Source organism: Gambusia affinis, linkage group LG02, assembly GCF_019740435.1.
Source record: "Gambusia affinis linkage group LG02, SWU_Gaff_1.0, whole genome shotgun sequence".
NCBI lineage: Eukaryota > Metazoa > Chordata > Actinopteri > Cyprinodontiformes > Poeciliidae > Gambusia > Gambusia affinis.
Genome location: NC_057869.1, coordinates 26,861,634 through 26,882,589, shown reverse-complemented (window position 1 = coordinate 26,882,589; position 20,956 = coordinate 26,861,634). Strand labels below are relative to the sequence as shown.

Below are 20,956 nucleotides of genomic sequence, written 5' to 3'. Positions count from 1 at the left end.
CGGATGATGACAGTAAGACATTAGTGGAGATCAGCATCAGATCGAGGGAGACGTGTTCAATATTAACAAAATAATATAGTGCGCTCCAAATAAACTCAGATAGACTTCTTGGGAACATACTACACATATCCAATCAAATGTTTAGGTACAATCTACTGGAGTTGCAGAGTCTGCAGCTGACAGAAAATGTGATTTTCTCATTTGTTAGATTGTAACCACAAACTATACGATTTATGTACAAAGCAAACACACAATAGCACACAGTTGTGAAATTGAAGAACAATATTACACAGATTTTTTTGAGTAAATGCTTAGTAAAAACAACTGATTCCCCCATTCTTCATGGCAAAATAGTTCAAACTCTGTGAGACATGAAGAGGACCCTCTGTGAAAATCAGATTTTAAGTCTCAATAGGTTTTAGATCTGGACTTTGACTGAACCGTGCTGACCAGGAGGCTAACCGATGTTTGCAATCGGATCCTTTTCTTTCCACGTTTTAGTTTTGTTTTCGTTTGTGTTGGTCTGTCACTATAAGATGCACAGACATTTCGGAGGATTCCAATCTCAGAAGTAAGTCCCTGTTTGTACTTGAAGGATTACCAGGCGTCCCCACAGATAAGGAAGAGGAACTTTGAGTCAGTGCTGGGAGAAAAATGAGAAGAGACTTTTTAAAAGGGAAAATCAAAGCAGGTGTGGGACAGAAACCAGCAAGTGTTGTCGTTAGGCTAACCCCTTTCCTGTTCAGTCTGTACAATATGTCTTTACTGGAAGCAGGCTTTGAGTACAGACATCTATCTCTACCTACTCTATCAGGAAAACTGCCACACAAAAACCCAGCAGAGCGACAACATTTTCAGAACGAGCCTTCACTCCTCCGTCAAGACGAGCCATTAGGATGCAGCCCGGAGGATTCTGCGCCTGCTTTTAGTTGTTGTCATCACATTTCTCAAGACATCTGACAAATTCCCATGTTGCTTAAAGTCGCTGCAAGCACAAAGCTGGAGATTAATTATAAGACTATCTCCCTTGCAGGTCTTTTGTGTTACACATGAGCCTTTATTTGCCCCCTCTTCTGGGTTTTCTACGAAAAGCAGAAAAAGCAGAGAGGCCAGGACTTGCTGTTGCATTCGGTTATTAAAGGGAAACTAAGACAACTTAACTTTCACAGTTCTCTTTATTCCTCCAACAAGCCAAACAGAGATTACATGAATGTCTCAGTCCAGGTCGTTGCCTTTGTACATAATCCTCCCTAATTCTCTTTGTAGTGGACACGCTCAGCTGTCAGTCATTGTTGGAAGCCTGCAAGGAAGCCCCGGGAACAAAGAGGATAACTGATATCAACGGCGACAGAGAAAGAGGAGTTTGAGTCTGGAGTGAAAAAACAAAAAAATCACAGCTTCTTCTCTGTGTTTTGTTGCTTCCTGCTACGAAAAATACATTGCGTACGGCGCGTTTTTCTGAAATAAGTACAGTTGACACAATGAAGTGACATCTTGGTCTGTCTTTGACTGATACATAAAATTCAACACCAGACTGTTCAACATTGTTTCACAAAATCTGTGGTTTGTTTAAACTATGTCACAGTCTTACTGCATTTAGTAACATACTTATTATGCAATCTTGACACAACCAAATGTGCTTCTGTTTTCTTTTCAATAAAATTAAATAGCATGTGGAACATTTGTATGTTTCCATTATAGCCTACTGCTGTAAAAGAAGAGGCGAAGAGCAGCCATTTTGAAACGCGAAGTCGCCCTTAAGCATCTTAAATGGGAGTGGTCAGAGTTTCTCCCACTTTTCGAGTGGGAAGTTCAAGTTAGGCATTCCAGAGAATTTTTCCTACTGGAAAGTCATAATTTCCAAGTTCGGATTACAAGTGGAGTACCACTAATGCCTAAATGTTGCCTGATTATGGAAGCAATCAATAGTGTATCTAATAAAGTGATAAGTGTATCTAAAATATCAGCTACGCATGACAAATGAGTTAACTGTACTGAAGTTTTCACTTGGATTGTAATCAAAATCTGTTGATTGGAAAAATACATAATCGAATCATCATTGAACATCACATTTATAAATTAATGTCTAATTAACGTCTAGGTGATTCTAAAGAGTAATATTCAGAGTTCATCTTTATAGTGTGCTTTCTGTATCTTAATTGAGATATTAAAGACTAACACAATTTCTTCGGATTCCCTTACACAAACTGTGATGTTTTCTATGTACCTTTTCGAAAATAACATTCTTACTTATTTGTTTATTTTTGGAGGAGGGGGGGGGAATCCTGCATTCAACCCAGTGAGGCGTACTATCCCTTTAATTGTCGGTTGGGCTTTCTGTGTTTGTTTAGGTGTCCATTAGTTCTTCTTCGTCGTTTGTTTAGGTGTCCATTAGTTCTTCTTCGTTTGTTTAGGTGTCCATTAGTTCTTCTTCGTCGTTTGTTTAGGTGTCTATTAGTTCTTCTTCGTCGTTTGTTTAGGTGTCCATTAGTAGTTCTTCGTCGTTTGTTTAGGTGTCCATTGGTTCTCCGTCGTCGTTTGCGTGATGAGCAGCAGCCCTGCTGGACTCTGTGTCGGACGCAGGCAGCGTGTGCTGAGGGAGGAGCTAAAGTTTGGAGGCATGAAAAGGGAGCATCGTTCAGTTTGTAGCGTAGGAGATTTGCTTTCACACGCTGGGAGGATGTACGCCGCTTCTCTGTCAGCGCCGGGCGCATTCTGAGGATTTAGCCTTTGACTTTGGGTCCGTTTCTTTCTTTTAATTAATTTTTTTGGCACTTTTACCCAGGGACCGGGCGTTGTTCTCTGCGGAAGGTAAGCAGCTCTCTCTGCCTCCGCTCGGTTACTGTTTTATTACCCGCACAGACGCCAGGTTTCTGTGCTTAAATAAAAATGGTCTAAGAAGGAGGAATTATTTATTTTATAAATGTCTAAGTCCGAGCAAAAAATAATAATTAAAAATACACCTATGGACATGAACTATTATTTACATTTGTTTTATTATTATTAGTTTTAACAAGCTGTCCAGTCTTTTGTATTTTTCCCCCCCTTCCTGCTCACCTCAAGCCAGGGTTCCCCGTTTTCCATTCATGTCTGGCTGCTTTCTGACTAAATTACAGCTGGTAGGTCAGAAGAAAGGAGCAGTGAGACTGAGATGATCAGCCCTGCTGTGCTAATGGTTTAGGAGGCTAGAGAGCCTGATGGACTTGTCCTCCTATGCTCTTCTTCTGGAGAAACAGCTGCTGTTTGCATCCAGCCCCGAACAAAACAACAAACGTCTCCTCTGCTGCCAGACAAAAAAAATAAAAAATAAATAAATAAAACACCGGGGGAATTGCTGCATGATCCATAATAATTCACATGTCAGAGCACTGGTCAGGATTGATTCTGCTCAACCTTTTCTCTTCTTCAGCAGCATCGTTTTTTTTTTTTTGTTTTTTTTTTTTTTTAAAATGTCACATTTGCAATTTATTTATTCTTTTAATTGCTGACCAGCTTTTTCCATGTTCCCACTGGTATTCAATCATTTATTTTTGAGATTGGAAGATATTTGGCTTCCTCCTTCAGTTCTCTGTCAAGACTCTTCACAAAAACGTTAATACTTCTTCCAGTCACAAGAAGCGGATGAGTTAAGTTACTCAATATAATTATGTAGTAGTTTTGCCGTATCTGCGTCCATACTTCTCAAAACCAGCTGTCACTTGGTGGAAATCGGTAGGAGGGAACAGCATCTGCTTTACTGGAGAATTTATGATCTAAATCACTGGTTTCTAGTCGTCTTAAGTACAACATGATCTTTTTGTAAAAACATATTCCCACTTGGAGTTGTAAATAGACATTTTCTTTGGCCAACTTGCAACGAATGTGAAACATTTCCCAAACGTTCTGATGTTTTATATTTGATCCTTTTTTTAAAATGTATAAATGACATCATAATGTTTATCTGCACAAGCGGTTCTGAAAGTCATTCCTTAGTGTTTTTCTCTTTTTATTCCTTCAGAATTTCCTTCCAAGCAGTGTGGCTATATTGTCATATTTTAAACTGGATCCTTTGGTGCTTTTTGCTGTTTTAACGGTGGAAACATTATTAAAATTTGATTGAGCCGACGTTTACTGTGTCTTGGAGTTCGTTCCCAGTAAAATGGGTTTGACGCTGCCTGTGTTGTTTGAGTTTCAGCCACTGAAATCACACTTGTATTAACCCATTGCATGATTGCGGCGCTAAAGACGAAATATTGTTTGCTGACAAATACCTTTTTTATATATTTGGATTTATATCTACTTCTGCTCAAAATAACAAGCAGTCAGAATGTTGACAAAACTTTAGCATTGAGAAATGTCATCACTTTATCCCCATCAAAGGACTTTACTACGCTAAAATCTCTAGCAGCGTACGAGTGGTTGCACATTTTAAGTATTTATTGTTCATAAAGATGATTTCTGAGTGGATGTGCCTTTTTAATAAAAAATAATTTGTCATTAGCAGCTGCAAAGTTGTGTAAGTCAGATTGATATTTGTAATTAGCTGTTTTCACTCTTAATACAGTTCGCATATGTTGTCATGCTAAGCTATGTAGCTTAGTGCGGCTAATGCAAGTGTTTTTGTACAGCAGCCAGTTAATATTGCACATTTTATGCAGAAATTCATTGTAGTGTTTGCAGCCACTACTTTGATTTTATTTCCTTTATTTATTTTCTGGTTTGACAAGCATAGGTCTCTGAGTGCATATTGCTGGTGTTTTTGCTTTATTCCTTTTTCTTTCAAGTATTTACATCAGCAGCCACATTCGACGTTACGTCCACAGGCAACCACAAAATTAAATTTGTATAATTTTATACCAACCACCAACATGTGCATGGCATGTTTTCTCAGCTCCGCAGCACAATGATGATGCTGGCTTTAAGTCGCGAAACCTATGAAACTATATTAATACCAAACTTTGCAGATATGTCAGTCGGACCCTGACCTTCTGCTCTGTAGGCCTGTTTTGGTTTGACGAGTCCGTACGTGTAGCGAGTATCACTCCAGTTGTCTGTAAAGATAACTCAGCATGACCCTGGATAAAGCATCACCTTTGCTCTGGATCTGGTCTCTGCAGACGACTCCTCATGAAATTAGCTCCTTACTTTTTTTTTTTTTCCTTTTTTGTTTTAAATCCTGAGCTTTTGGAGCTAAATCTGCTGATTGTGCTGCCCGCCTTGTGTTTTCGTTGGGCTGATACGCCTCGTTGGGTTCAGACTGTAAACGACTGCTGGAGCCGTTCCTTCTGATAGGCTCCGGCTTTCTTGTCGTAAACAGATTTTGAGGGTCTGTTTTTTCTTTCTTTCCTTCTTGTAATTCAAGGATCAACTCGTTCTCCCTGGCCTTTTTTTTTTCTTCTCTTTTGTAATTACGCGGACCCCCACCCACATGTTGAAGCACTCTAAACAAACATCCAGTCTCCGCCCACAGCTGCAGAGGAATGGTCAGCATGCGGGGAAGTTGTGGTAAAGAGTCAGAGTCGTGGAGAGAGACCCTAAAAAACGATGTGTCCAGAGGGATTTGGATCACTCAGGGGGGGGTGGAGAAACTGATGGGAACTTGCTTGTTTAGAGTCCCCTAGCAGCCTCTCTACCGGGGCTGGGATGTGGGAAACCGGTCATTCTTCTGGGACGGGTCCAGGTCACACCCAGGGACAGAACAGCCGTGAACTACGCCGCCTTTCCAGTATGTAAACAGAAGTTCTCCTTTCAAACGATGGCTTCTGTCCATCCACAGCAGAACAAGTTTTTTTGTTTTTTGTTTTTTTATTATTAGGGCATGTGGGGTTTTGTTTTTGTCGTAAGGTTTGACTTAAACATCTGGCAGCGACGGCTCCTCGTGATGGCTGAGGAATTTGTGAGAAGTCACACTTTTAAGTCTTCGCACTCTGGCGAGAAGGTTTGACGCTTGCATTTGCAGTGCTGTTGCATAGCTTTTGTCTGCCGGCTGCTCGGTCATTCATATTCGGTATAAACCTACGGATCCTGTTGAGAACGTCCCCCTCACCTGCCTCCAGGCCCTGCGGGGGGGGTGTAGGTGCCGGGCCAGAGTGGGATTCTGAATGCAGATGACTTTCCAGGCGGTTCTGCTGGAGAGGCTGAATTTCGAATGCAAATGTGATGCTCCGAATGTCGTTATGGTTGCATTGACATTCCCCCGCAAAAGTATTCGTACCCAGTAAACTCGAGCCACATTTTGTCGTGTTCCAACTGCTGGCGTTTTATTTTCTGTGCTATAGCAACACTGAATAGAGTTCAGTTTTGAAGAAAAGAGGCGGTTTGCCTGGTTTTGTGAACTTAAATACCTTCAAATGAAAGGAATCGGTTGCTATCAGATTTAACCTAAACAGATTCTGTGGTAATTTAATCTGAATATATTCTCAGACAAAACCATTTAGAGGAAAAAGGGAGACAAACTGGAAAATGAAGGCCAATAATAATCCATATTGTTGTGATTTACATGAAAAGTTTTGCAATTAAATATTTTGTATCTTAGCTTGGCTACTCCTGGAGTGTTTTCACACCTGGTTACGTATTCACACCTCCCCAAATGAACCGGACTTTCTAGATGAACTAACTGGAGTTGAATTAGAGCGGACCCAATGGGGCTGGTTTTTGCAGCACCCTAAGAAAACTGTAGCCATGAATCCTCCATTTACCTGACTTAATGAGGTGGTATTGTTTACGAATGTCTGGTTTGCACTTTCTTTGTTTTAAACTGTAAAATCAGTGATGTTGAGCTTCTCATTAATCTTAGCATTAGTTCTTAACCTTACCTGTTTTAGTTCTGTTGTATTTCTTCAGTAGCTCCATGCTAGTCTTTAGCAAATGGGGCTTTTTCTTGATGAAGCTGCGTATTGACAGCTGCTGCTGTGGTTAGAATCTCGGTTCCATACTTCACCTAAATGCTCTCTGTGGGTCTCCAGTGGAAGTGGGCTTGTAACACCGCCGCTTCTATTTGTATTGAAGGTTAGACAAAGTGCACTCAGCTGCGGCTCGCAGGAGATCCTGACTGAGGTGGCTTTCAGTAGAAGGAAACGTGTTGCGTAACGAGCTCCTCTCCAGAGAGAAATGTAACATTTCCTCTGCTCTCCTCCACTTTTCTGTTTTTTTATTTTATTTTTTTGAAGGAAAGCCAGAGAAAAAGAGAGCATGACTTTTTGGAACGAAAACACACCTGCTTTATGTCTGGAACGTTTTTTTTTCTTGAGAATCGGAAGTTTGCCCATTTTCTTGGAAATTTGCAGCTAAAAAAACTTTCGAAATCTGGAATCCTCTACAGTGCGCGTGTGTGTGTGTGTGCGTGTGCGTGTGTGGTTGATCTATCAGAGGTTTGAAATGTTGACTCGCCTACGTCCAGCGATTTGCAGAAGTATTCATGCTATCGGTGGGCGATATGAACTTGAAGGTTTTATCATGATATTTTGGGGTATTAATGTGACATGAGCTATTTATTAGTACTTTGTTAGGTGACTGTGTGTCACGGCAATTATAGCCCCACAAACACAAATACTGCTCTTCAGAAACATTCCCATTTATAAAATGCTTTTTTTAATGACGTCAACCTCATAAAGAAGTGTGATTTGTATCACTAAAATGCACAGTAACTACATCATTTTATCAGATTTTATTTTTTGTTTGTTTTCGTAAGTTGATGCTCTCGAACAGTGGAGAAAATTGGTAAAGCTCACAATCCCATCGACAGACATTTTTTCTGTTTGTTTTTACATTGGAATTTATTCTTATAAGAAATAAATTAATGATAAACGATACAATAAACGTGGCGTTCTGCTGAATCTTATCCATTTTTGTTGCCGCTTGGTGAAGACCAGATGTGTGGTTTACAGAAAATACATGGAAATTGGAAAGCTTTGAACACTGTTGTAAAGCTCTTCATTCAGTTTCATGTTTGGCTTCATGCTGGATGACATGAAGTCATTTTTCAAACGTTAGCATGAGGGCTTTGGGTAGAGCAGCAGAGGATCTTCTTACACTGGATCAGTTACCTTTTTTTTTTTTTTAGCTAGTTTTTGGTTTGGGAAAGAAATGTAAAAAGCATGTTTCATCTTTGATCCACCTTTTATGAAGCAGGCTTTGGTGAGGGTTTGGCAAAAAAGAGCCCTACTGTCTGACTTCTACAGCATAGAAAATAGGATGTTGAGGTTTTTTTTTCCTGATCTGTATCTCCTGGTAGTCCTTTAAGCTTTTGGACTGGCTCCATACTAAGATTACAGTGTTGAAAAAAATTGCTCAAATTGCACCTGTTGGCACAGCAAAACCTGGATCTAGTTGAAGGATTTCACCTGCACACATGAAATGACTCACAGCAGAACGGGTCTGTGCTGCCACAGTGAGTAGGTGGATATGCAATCAGGCATGGAGTTTCTCCAGAAATCTGATTTCAAAACAACAAGAGAGAAGTTTCAATTTTACCTAGGGGAAAAAAATAAAGAGAAGATGGGGATTTTCCTGAGAAGTAAATGTTGCCTAATTGTTTCCCAACCTTCAGTTCTATTTTTGTTTTTCTCCCCACAGGTGGCTAGTTGAGAAAAAAAAAAAGTTTGTACTGTATTTCTCTGAAAACTCTATGGAAACCACCCATCCCCATTTTTACTATTCAGGAACAGATGGGACAGGTTTGTCATTCTGGACAGGGTTACCGAGACATTCCTGGGGTTTTAAATCTCTAGGGAACCGCAGTGAGGACCGTTATCCACAAACGGAGAAACCATGAAACAGTGGTGAGCCTTCCCACCACCAAAATCACTCCCAGAGCACGGCTTCTCCAGGAGACCCAATTAAGAAAAAACAAAAGGAAAGTGTGCAAAAAAGGGCATCTGTTGGAAAACTACTGCAGGTAATAAAAAAAAAGATCATGCGAATAAGCTTTGGTGCTTCCTGACCTGGACCGCTTGCTGTACTTGATGGAGCCATGAATTCTGCTGTCTACCAGAAAATCCTGAAGGAAAATGTCTGGCCGTCTTTAAGCTGAAGGTGCTCAGTTATGCTGCAGAAAGAAAGATCTAAATCGCTCAAAGTGGTGACAGGAAAACAAACAAATGCAAAGCAAAAGATTTTTTGGACTGAGCTTTGCTAAAGCCCAGAGTTTGATCCGATTCAGATGGTTTGTCTATTTCTTAAACAGGCCGGTAATGCTGTAAAACTCTACAATGTGGCGGGACTAAAAAACAGTGATGTAAAAACAGTGATGTAAAATACTGATTGCCAGTTAGCGCAAGCGTTTGCTGGCAGCTGCTGCACAACCAGTTATTAGGCTGAGCCGGGGGAAACCTTTTACTCCACATCGAACTTTGAGGTTGGTTTGGAGAACTTAAAAAACAAACTAAAAACGGCATTTGTATTTGCTCATTTGTCTACCGAATTAATGTTGATTTTAGACAAGTCTGAAAAACCTGTCGGGGTAGAAAACATTTTTTCACACCACAGCATCTGATGCTTTGGACTAACGGCTCAAAGTCCCAAACGCTGACCTCTATGCAGTTTTCTTTTAAGCTGACGGTAAACCAACAACTGCCTTGGAGCAGCAAAGCTGTCAAGTGACTCATCCAGCCCATATCGTGTTCCCACCTGGAGCGAGCTATACGTGAAGAGACTTGCGTTCGCAATCATGGAAATTTCTACCTGAACGCAGAGGTGGTTTGTAAATCTTCGAGCCCAACAAGGTGAAACGGGGGCCAGAATCACAATACAGTCATCTGATACGCTTTTTAAATCCCATTGCACTGCTTGTCAGATCACATAAAGAAATGAGTCGTCATGTCGGTTTAGCCACAGGGATTAATCCTGCAGCGGTACCCCCCCTCTCCAAACTTGATGTGTAAGTCATGAGATGACTGGTTCGCTACAGACAGCCAACCTCCTTTAGGTTTGACGTTGTAATTAGCAGATGAACTGTGATGCAATGCGTTTTGGGCCGTCACAAACATCTCCGCTGTGCGATTACGAGACTATAAATCATCCACTGTCTTTTGTCACGCAAAAGAGTTGGTCCACAACGTTCCCGGACGACATGACCAGCCATGTGGACGACTGACATGTTGTCCTGTTGCTCATAAAATAACAGTTCATTGACGTCTTTGACCGTCGGAGCCTGAAGCTATATGATCTTTGGTTCCTTGTGTTTCTTTTGTAAAGGATGTTCCCACCCAAAGCAAAATGTTGAGTTCTTATCAGAAGGATTTCCTGATTGGTCAGAGAACTTCGTTAGACTCAAGTAGGTCATTGGGTTGGAAGTATGGACAGCTTCTAAACCTAGAAGAACAAAATGAAAACAAAAGGGGATTAGTGTAATCTTGGTGTAGACTTGTTCAGTGGGCTAATAGCCATTATATTTTATAGCTGTAAATATAGCTTCTTTCACATCTGAAGAGGCTTCTACAGTTTCTGTAACGGGGCTTTGAGTCTGACGCATGGCTCATAATTGACGCTTTAAAAGTTGTTCAGGCAGCAGCGTCCCACTGTTCCCCCGTCAGGCTTGAATAATCTGAGGCGAGGGCACGTCTGTATTAGAGGGAAAAAGGTGACCCCAGCTCTCCTTCCAGCACTTATCTCCTCCGCCAGCTCCGTTTCACTCGCTCTTTCTGAAACGATAATTGCCACTTCCTGCGTGGCGAAGCCGGGCTCTGATCTTGAATGTTCCTCTGAGCCTCTTGGACAGTAGATTACAGTAAGAGCAGAGCGCCTTTTGGGGTTTGTCACAACTTGCAAAAAGGAGACTCTCTGGAAGTCCTGCTGCTAGGTTTAAAGAAACACTCCTGCAGCGGTTAACCATTTCACTCAGAGCTGTTTGGTCATCTCGGGTCATAAGAAGCATATTTATTGTCTAGTACCATAAAAGAAGGCCTTATAAGGCAAACTAGTAGATACATTTATGTGCTTTCCAAAGGGAATTAAATGTATTTCAGACTGCATTAGAGGATCTTGTGCCGTGTTCTCGGAAGTGTATTATCAATACCCTTTGGACTGAGGACTCACTAATGAAGCATAACATTATGACTACCTGCCTACTAGAGTAATGCTCACCCTTTTTTTTCTATAAAGGCAAGAAAGGGTGTTCTGGCTGAAAAACTATCTTCTGGAAGTTGGGTAGTTGGAGCTGTTTTCAGCAAAAAGGAACACACACACACACACACACACACACACACAAAATTCAGGCCAATCACACAATAGTTTTGTACTCAGAATGAGGCAAAAAAAAATTGCCAGGGATGTTGTGACAAGAAAGTTGAGAACAAAACGATGCAATTTTCATCTGGCATGTGCGACAATGAGAACTGATTTCGACAGTTCGGCCCAACAACGTAGATCCATTAACACGGCGTTGGCCCATCAAAGGATGGACTCATGGATGATTGAAGAAATGCTGTAATGTCTGCCTCCAGCTTGTTGGAAGCTGATCTTCATCCTCCTCGGATCAGATTTGTTTATCCACCTGTAGTTGAAACAAATGCCCAAATGTGTTCTCCTCAAAGCATTTCTAAACCATATTTAGTTTTGGTAGGAACTTTGTCCTTCTAAAGGGCCAGAAACAGATTCCCATGAATTGATGTGAACATGGCCCACAAAAAGGCTAAGATAGGTGATCTGTTTCCAAGTAACATCCATATGGAAAGCAGAACCCAAGGTTTCCAGGCAGAACGTTGCCAGTACCATTCCTCTACCTCCTCCGGCTTGCCTGCTGTATGTGGCCAACGTCGCTGCTGTTGACTTTGGGTAGGATTCAGCACGGGCACCCTGTCCGGTCTGGCAACAGAGACCGCAAGAACAAACCTCTGGTTCTGTTGAACGATGGCTAGCAGTGAGAGCTAGCTTGTCTGTTGGCTCAAACCACAGGCCAGCCTTTGCTCCTCATGTGACTCCATTCCCCGACTTGCCGCTGGTCCTTCCTTGGACCTCTTTTGATTGATATTGTCTGCTGTGGTCAACTTTTTGAGATGCACGTCCACTTCCTGGACAAACTCTCCTCTTATATCCCACTAATGAAGAGATGCTCTCAGTTTTTCCACTTTGCCTGTCAGAGGTCATAATGTCATCCCTGACTGATGGAAATTCACTGCAAGTATTTGTATTCGTGGCTCTGCTTCTACTAATCATGTCTTCGTCGTTTAAACAGTTAGATTCCATGGATTTGCCCAACCTTGCGATTCAAACCTCGACAGAAATTGAAGTTTGAAAAACTCCAAAGCATTTAGTGACAATTTAGGAAATAATCTTTATTTAAAATTACTTCTGCTGGGCAGGAATATGAGCCGCCACTGAGTGTTTCATCACACATCCAAGTTAGTACTTGGCACTATTCTTCATCATCAGAACCAATCTATTGGAGCCTCATCATGACGCAGCAGGAAGCATTACAGCCGGCGATCATCACTCCGATAACTGTGTGAATTATTAATGGTACATGCATAAAAAGTCGCCTTCCTCATACGATCAATCTGGCATCACATGCATAAATAATTGATTATATAAATGAATTTCAAACTTCTGTTTTTGATTATTATTATGAATAGTCGTATTGTCGAGGAACTAACAGCAGGACTAAGTAGCGTCCCGACAGATTGAAGGATAAGGGAAAGGTGAAATGCAGTGTATTAAATAATTGGTCATTGATTAGCAGGGAAAACTACCGCTGCCTGGAACAATTTGTGTATACTTGTGATTATTATTATTGTAATTCATTATCTTTTTTCAGAGGTAGTTTTGCCTTCGGGCCTCAGGATCCTGAACCTTCAGCCTGCGTCTGTTCAGAGTTGCACCCATAAAAGTTGAGGTGTGCATGCTGGTTTCTGTGTTATCCTGGGTTAAACTCTTTATTTGCTGCGTGCCGACACAGAGGCCGCTGTCGGCTTCAGATCCAAGACCAAGCAGTACCTGCAGGGTGAAAGTGAAATTGGAGAGTCAATATTTTTCTCCGGATATATTACATCTTGTTTTTATTTTTTTTCTCGTGCGGTGCAATGAAGGAGCGCCACTGAAACTAGATTGTAGGTGATTTTATTCTCTTTGTTGTTCTAACTATGAGTATTTACTTTAAATAAGAATTTAATTTCCTGCAATGCGGGATGTTTTTTGTTTTTTTTAAGTGAAATCTATTTTATTTTTTCTCCCTTGTCTTTGTTGTGGTCTGTTTTTATGAATGTAGGCCACATTAAAAAAGCACCCAAGGACTCCGGTTGGAGGATATCCTGGAGATTTGGGTCTGATATACCTGTCAGCAAAGAACCCATTTAGCACTGCTGCATTCAAGAAGCATAACTCAGAGTGGACTTCCTGTTTTTTAAAGTTCTACAGCCCTTTTTTCTAACCTGTCCTGCAGATTTACTGTTCAAAGTGCTAATTTTTACAATGACGCATATTTGGGTCATTTGGTTCAGTCGGAGAATGCCAGCATGCAGATGTAGACAGCCCTGGTAAATGTGTAAAAGGCCTTAAACTAAATGCATCTTTTATTACTGCAGCATAATCTCACAAAATTCTGTAAAAAGCCAAAAGGAAGCAGACTGTCAATGATGCAAAATAACTCTTTAGACACCTTCAAAACAAACTTCTAGGCGCACAAAATATTAAAATCCTGCTGTTTTTTATTATATTTTTTCAGGCAGGATGAATTAAACACCTGAAGCTTATGGTAACTAGTTTGGGATACACTGTCATCTACATCCACGTCATCTACATCACTCCCTGCCTGGGGTGGTCTTTTGCTTGGCATAATGGAGTATTTTTAAGTTTAAAGTCGGAAAAGCTTAAAAAAACATGTTCTTAACGGAAAAGTTGAAGATTTCTTTACAACCCCCTCGTCAAAATCCAATATGGCTGCTCTGACTAGAAAGTATAGTTATAGGTAGAGCAAAAGTTTCTTTCCAATTTCTACCTCTGAGGATAGTTAGCATTTCTGTTCAGATGGTTGTGGTTATTTACTCTGCATACTAACTTTGATCATAATAATGGTGCCAAACTTTCTTTCTTTTCAAAGCTTTTGCCAAACTCTCTTTACCCAGTTCTCATAATGCAGTTAAAACAAATATTTCCGAACATGCTTTATTTTGTTCTTGTATTAATAAATACAAAATTAAAGGCTGGCTTTATATATATATATATAATGATCAGAGTGAGATTTTGCTACGACAGCAGAAAAAAAGCCAGACAAGCAATTTTTAATTTTTTACACACATCTTTAAGGATGCCAATAAACTCGTCCACATCTGTATTGTGGCTCAGGGAACATGGTGAGCAACATCTACGTGCAGGTGTGCACCACATCTGTAACTGGTTACGTCATTCCAGTCATCTGTTCCTCATCGTTGTCTTGCTCCTCTCTCTCTCTCTCTCTCTCTCTCTCTCTCTGCGCTCCCTCCATCCAGACGTGCTGATTCATGCTCGGGTGTCGGGTAAACTCGGAGTCACTCTCGTTCGCTGTGATGATGAATTTACGATGAGCCCTGCCAGCTCGGGGAAACAATCGCTGCAGTCTCAGCTGCTGCACGGGGGCCCTTTGGAGTTTATTTTTAACCCAGACGTGATTTATTTAGCAGTCTGCTTTCTTGGTTTGTGCGAGCAGCCTGCTGAGCTCAGACCTGCGCTGTGTTGCTCCGGCTCATCTGTCCCTCCGCCGTTACGGTTCATTGTTTGTGTGCCGCGGCCGTCAACCAGCCACTTAATTTTGTTTTCCATCATCCGGGGCGCATATGGCTGCTTTTTTATAACTGCTTTACAGCAAATAATGTCCTGTGCCGCATTAACCATCTGTGAATGCATTTACCAAATTGGTGTCATTTTTCATTAGGCTTGCATATTTAAAACTGAACTACTTTGAGTGAAAATAACTTTATTCACCCCATTTGGTTGATTTTTATTTTAATACTGCACCCCCATATATGCAGAGAGAAGTCTGATTTATGCTTTTTATTTTATGTTCTGCTGCATGTTTACCTGCGCAGTGCAAATTAATGCTGGTTAAAAATTCATCAACACAATGACAAACTAAGCATGGGCTGAATCCCAACACCAAGCTCAGCCTGACTTTTAAAATTACACTTCAGCAGCTAAGATTTCTCACACAAAGAGCTTTTTTTTTCCTCCCTTCTGTTTCTTAACATCTCCTTGTTGCCAGGCATATTTTTGTGTTGACACCAAATTCTGACCCTACGATCTGACTTTTCACTATCCTGGCCTTTGCCTTCTTATCCAACTGAGCTCAATTGGACTCTGACTGCTTTGTCCCATTGACTTGGATTCCCTCTGGTAGATTTTCAACTTGGCTAACCAGCGAACAGAAGAAGTTGTGGATGTCGATTTCCTGCCTGTACTTTTAGCCATGGCGGCGGAGGATTTGAACAAAGCCGTCCAGTCTGTGTTGGCCACTCTTCCAAATATTAAAGTATCATTGACAGCCATTTTGTTGAGTTGGACACTTCTCTCTTTGCAGTGGAGGAGGGGTGTTTACAGAGCAGGCAATTTCCAGGAAGCTTCATGGTGTCGAACTGGCGCATTGCATATGTCACAGACAAACGTTAGCGATTGGGTCAAATTTACAACGTCAACACAGTCCACGCTTCCAGGGAAGTAATCATTTGCCAATAGCCAAGAGTTCAGGCCTTCTGGACGAAGTGAATCGTAGGACAAGGGGCTGGTTGTTACCAGATTTTCACAGCTGAAGTTGCGATTTGTCGTACCAGGCAGTCTTTGCGGTCTGTTTTTGTCTAGTTTTGGTGAACCTGTGCAAATTGTAGGACGGGTTTATTTGAGCTGCATCTCCATGTCTTTATGCATGAATGGATTACATTTATTTTTTTTTAGAGATGCGAAGTTTTGGATGGGCAAGTCAAAGTCAAGTGTCATTGTGTTTTTGTTCTCTTCTTTATTTTTTACAATTATTATAAAGCATAATTAAATACTCTACGTTGAAACCAAAGAACAAAATCTGCTTTCAGGCCCAAGTATTTTTTTTTTTTAACAAATACAACTCTTTCTTACAACTCTTGTGACTCGTATTTCACTGATCCTCTGACTGTGACGCTGCGGCCTCACTCCGCTCTCTACTGTTTTTCTGCTGAAGCCTGTGGTGCAGGTGAGTGTTTTTTCGAGAGAAGAACATAGTAATAGTTATAGTTGTTGTCGCTCTTTTTTTTCTTCTGGGCAAAAATATTTGCCAAGCTGTATTGCATATGTTTAAATACCGTAATGTTATGGTATATAGAGAAGAAGCACGGAGACTGTTTAGCCAATCACGATGCAGAAACAATGCACCGTGGGGAAAAAAAACTGCACAAAAAAATCCGCGAGGCCGTGAAAGGTGAACCGTGTTATAGCGAGGGTTCACTGTATTTTCAATAAAATTATACTGCTTTTCCAATGGGTAAAGAGGCTCATCGCCACCAATCATGCATTGATTGGAGATTTGGTTCCCTTCCCCACCTCCCCCTGGTTCTGGGTCCTGAACCAAGCCAGGACTGCCGCCTGCACTAAGCAGCCTGGCATAAGTGTGAATTATAATGACAAACACAGCAAGGAGTCTCTGTCTTGTCAGGCTCCCACTGAGGTCTTTTCTGCTCGGTATAATGGCTCTATAAATCTCATTGAACAGCCAGCTGAACCCAAGACATAATGTCGTTTTAAGGGTCAGACACCGAAAGAGCTGAATTTCACAGTTCTGCAACGTCAAGACATTTATCTGGTCCAACGGAACAGATTTTTCTTTTGAGTTATTTTATTTTTTTTTCTCTTTGATGGTGGTGTAAACTGCTGACGGGTGTGTTAAATCAAGTTTATTTGTACTGCACATTTCAGCAGCAAAGCAGTTCAAAGTGCTTTAAACCATTAAAAACATAACAGAGTAACAAATTATGAAACGAGCACTAAATGCAACATCTTGTCAAATCCCAACATCAAAATCAAGCATGTTGATCAATGTTCCATTTTTATTAAATAAAAGGCGACTATAAGCTGGTGGGTTTTTAACCTTGATTTAAAGGAACTCAGTGCTTTGGCTGTTCTGCGGTTTTCTGAAATTGTGCGATGCGTAGAAGCTGAATGCTGCTTGTGCATGTTTGGTTCTGGGAATACAGAATAGACTAGAACCAGGAGACCCGAGTGATCTGTAAAACTAAACGACAATCACTTCTTGTATCTGATTTCAGAGATGCTGATTAATTGAATTAAAGTTGATCTATAAATGAGGATAATATTGGAATCTTAATTAAGAAGCTAAGACTCTAAAAAAAAAACTAATATTGCTATTGGCTTGGGGGGCTTATTGATGCGTCTCTTTCCCCGATCGCTTTGCAGACATTGCTAACGCGATGCGCAGTCCTGCATATGGACCTGGCCACGTTGCATGAACGCATGCTGGTCCCCACCCTCTGAACTCGATGCGAACCGGCGGAGTGTGTCGTCCAGTTTGTCCGTCACATCTCGTCCGTCACATCTCGTCCGTTTCTGAACAAATGCAGTTATTAATGGGGAGTCTCCTGAGAGTTTAGAAGGTTAATGAATCTGTGGCTTCAGGCAATATGGCAGCCGCATCAACCTTCTCATACAGGAAGCAGCAGACCCTCGCCTAAACAAACAGACGGGTCCTCTAGGACCGAGCAGAGGTGTATTAGGGAGAGACACGTTAAATGTGATTGTATGGTTTAGTTGTTTAGAGTAGAAATGCAACATGCATGGCTTTATATTTCATATGCTCTTGCAGTGTGGAGCTTCTCTGTGGATCTCTGGCTTATATAAATAGCCAACTCGCTTTTCTTCTTATCCAAGTCTGAGGAATCCCTCTGAACAACATCCTGTAGTATTTCATAAAAATTTTAAAAGACCTGAGGAGTTGTGTAAGGAAGCGCCCTGGGAACATTGCGACCTGCAGATTCCTGCTGCACGTTTAGCTGCTGTGCATGTCGTCCCAGCAGGCATGAGAGGGAGGACAGGAGGAGGTGAGGATGCAGCCTGCGGAGGCTGAGCTAGCTTCACTGAAGCTACGTTAAACAAAGGCATAAGTGCAATATGTATTTATTTTTATATATTTTTTTTGCAGTTGTGGCTAACCAGATGGCCTTTTTTGTGTCTGTATACTCCAGTTAACGACAAATCGATTTAATATCTTAGTTGACGATAATTTCAGTCGATTAATCGTCTCTCTTCTCTTGGCTAAATCATTTCTCTTGGATTCCAAACTACTACCTTTTATAAAATAATCTGCAGTATTTATATATATTTTTGTTCAATATTTATTATTGGCGATAAGACAAAAATCTGCTGATCAATGCACCTAGTTACCTTCCCAAGCAATAGATTCCTTGCGTGGCGTTCAGGTGCAGTAAGTTCAGCTCCTCTGCCTCCAAACACTGTTTCTGCAGGAAGCAGAAAGGCTCTAAATATCTTTCTAGACAGTGTTGTTCTAGCATTTGTTCAGTCTGATTGTACGTCTAAAATGGGAAAAGCTCAGCGGGAGTCCGTCTGACCACGCCCTCGCCTTGTTCTGTCGGAAGATTTATTCGCTACCGTAAATATTTGAAGGAGGTCACCTGGGAGTCCCTGTAATGATGCAGGAGACGTCATGTTCTCCTCTGTGTTTATATTTTAAACTCTACCACCTTTTGCTAATGGGCTGCTCCAGCAGCCCACGCGGGGGAGTAAAGAGTTATCATCATAGAAGAAGAATCCTCTGGTCTGTTCACTCAGCACAAGTGTGTGCTCATTGCCTCATATTTGTATATTAATAATGGAAAAAAACAAACTGTTTTTATCTAACGGTGTGCAGCTGGTGGGGGAGGGGAGAGTCCTACTTCACTGCATTCATACAACCTGGTCACTTTGGTACTTTCTCTAATAACTTGGTCACTTTAAAATACATTAACTTTACTCTTACATCCCCAGACAGTTTATTTATTCATTTGCATATATGTGTGTGTTTATAAATTCCTGACCGGCTTGTTCCAACTCTTTCCGACTCCCATTTTCTTAAGTCATGTAAGCTCATTCCTGAAATTCTGAGTTCAGCTGTGAACAAACATTGAATATAAGGTGGAGGTTTTTTTAACAGAGGCGTTGGTTTTAAATCAACACAAACAAACTAAACGCATTACAGTCTTATCAATATGTTGTAGAGCACATGGGCCTAATCTTTTCCTTAGGAAACCCAACTTAATTGACAAGTTTCCCCCAGAAAACTTGCTAAGCCCGGTGGTTGGGGCGCTCAGCAGACAGTCATCCAGCGGCCCGTCATGTTTTTGAGTTAAAAAAAAGTTTAAGGTTGACAGGAAATTCTAAAATATCACTTGATAATTATTTGTTATTGGGAGATTAATAACTGAACACCAGTGTTGTAGTCTTGACCACCTAACCCGGGACCATCAAAAACTGCTCTCCAGACCAAGACCGGTCTCGAGTACTACAACACTGCTGAGCACAAACTATAAAGTCATAAAAAATGCAAACATTAAAAAAAAAATTAAATAAATAAGCAATGCTAAGCCTGGTGGGGGCACAAGTAAAGCCTGGTAGCCCACCAGGCTTATAATACACTGGGGGAAACCCTGATTGAATTTGATCAGAAGTTTGTTGTTTGTGCTATAAATGAAGATAATCTTGGAATATTTTCTTTTGGATTTTAAAGGATTTCCACCATTAAATACTTTGCAACATATCCTCATGAGAAACCAAAAGCAAAACTGGCCTCAGAAACTGGCGTCAGGAAAAAGCTGATCGGTGCTTCTCTGCTTCAGATGACAACTATAAGCAGTCATTTCACCTGAAAGTAAAGCTGAATTAAAAATTTCACCACAAATTCAACTGCATCGTTTTTACGCAACTCCCACTCTGTCCAACAAACTTTCTGCTTTTGTCGCCATCTACATTGTAGAAGGCTGGATTTGGAAGTTGGCTTGTGCAGCGTCTTGCTTAAAGCGCCTTCTCATATCCAACATAAACGTTTCCTCTCCTTTCTCCCCACAGATCCAAAACAATTATCACTAGACGGCCACTCGGAAGGAGCTTTAAGTACAAGAAAACAAGCAGCCGTTGAGCCAGAAGGGATTCCTTTTCTCCGGGCTAACTCTGCGTGTGCGGACCTCTGAGAGCGCAAGAATCCAGCCAAGGACGCGTCCACTTCCTCCTTTCCCCTGCCCTTCTCAGCCTGCAGGAAGATGGGAGTGAAAACATAGCTGTGCGGATTCAAGAGGAGCTCTTAATGAATTCCAGGGAATCCTAAAAACAAACTGAGCATTTGTCGGTGTGTAAGAACTCGGCAGCCATGTGCTCGGTCGCTGTGACCATCCGGCGTCTTTTGGCTGCCGCGCTGCTATTGGCTGGAGGCCTGGAGTCGGCGAGTGAAACTGAGGAGGACGTCACGCCGCGCATCAGCTTTCCATACAGTGAGTAAATGCATCCACCTGCTACGCCGTTCGCTCAGCCGTCTTTGAGGTTGGACAGCTGTCCAGTAAAGCACAATGGTTCATTATTTCAAATTTTAGTTCTTATTGAGAATAAAACATGAATTGGACAGTACAACAATTTGTATTCTCATAATAGGTGGAGAAGTCATTAATTGACACATTTTAATTGACACATTTTTTTGATCCTGTTCTGACTAATGGAGAACAACTTCAGTGAATCTTAAATACAATTTAATTTCAGTCAGGTTGGGGTATTTATTTAAATCAAAGGTACTGCAGTTCATTTAAAATTGGTGCATTTGTTTAGATCAAGTATTTAAACATGCCTGCTGGAGAACGAACATCCACGATAAACGCTTACTTTTCCAGCAAATTCTTCTTTTTAAAATTTATTTCAACTCAATTTTTTATTGTATAATTCCAAAAAGAGACTTTTTCAAGTGAATCACTGACTATTTAAAAAAAAAAGCCATTCTTACTGATGTGTGTACTTGGTACTAAAACTGTTTTCATCCTAAAAAGCTGCTTTTTTC

The 20,956-nt window shown here is 41.1% G+C and overlaps 1 protein-coding gene across 6 annotated transcripts in view; it reads left to right on the top strand.

Annotated features, from left to right (window-relative positions):
- Positions 1 to 20,956, top strand: part of LOC122823100 (semaphorin-4B-like) — a 73,975-nt gene that overhangs the window by 16,156 nt on the left and 36,863 nt on the right. For 4 of the 6 annotated variants that reach the window (XM_044102398.1, XM_044102389.1, XM_044102382.1 and 1 more), the window contains one exon: positions 19,984 to 20,402. In XM_044102398.1, coding sequence (XP_043958333.1) covers positions 20,282 to 20,402 — 121 coding nt within the window. In that variant the 5' untranslated portion in view covers positions 19,984 to 20,281. Of the gene's footprint in view, positions 1 to 1,683; positions 2,812 to 5,553; positions 5,705 to 19,983; positions 20,403 to 20,956 lie in introns of those variants that run through there. The other 2 variants (XM_044102373.1, XM_044102402.1) reach the window with 2 other exon arrangements.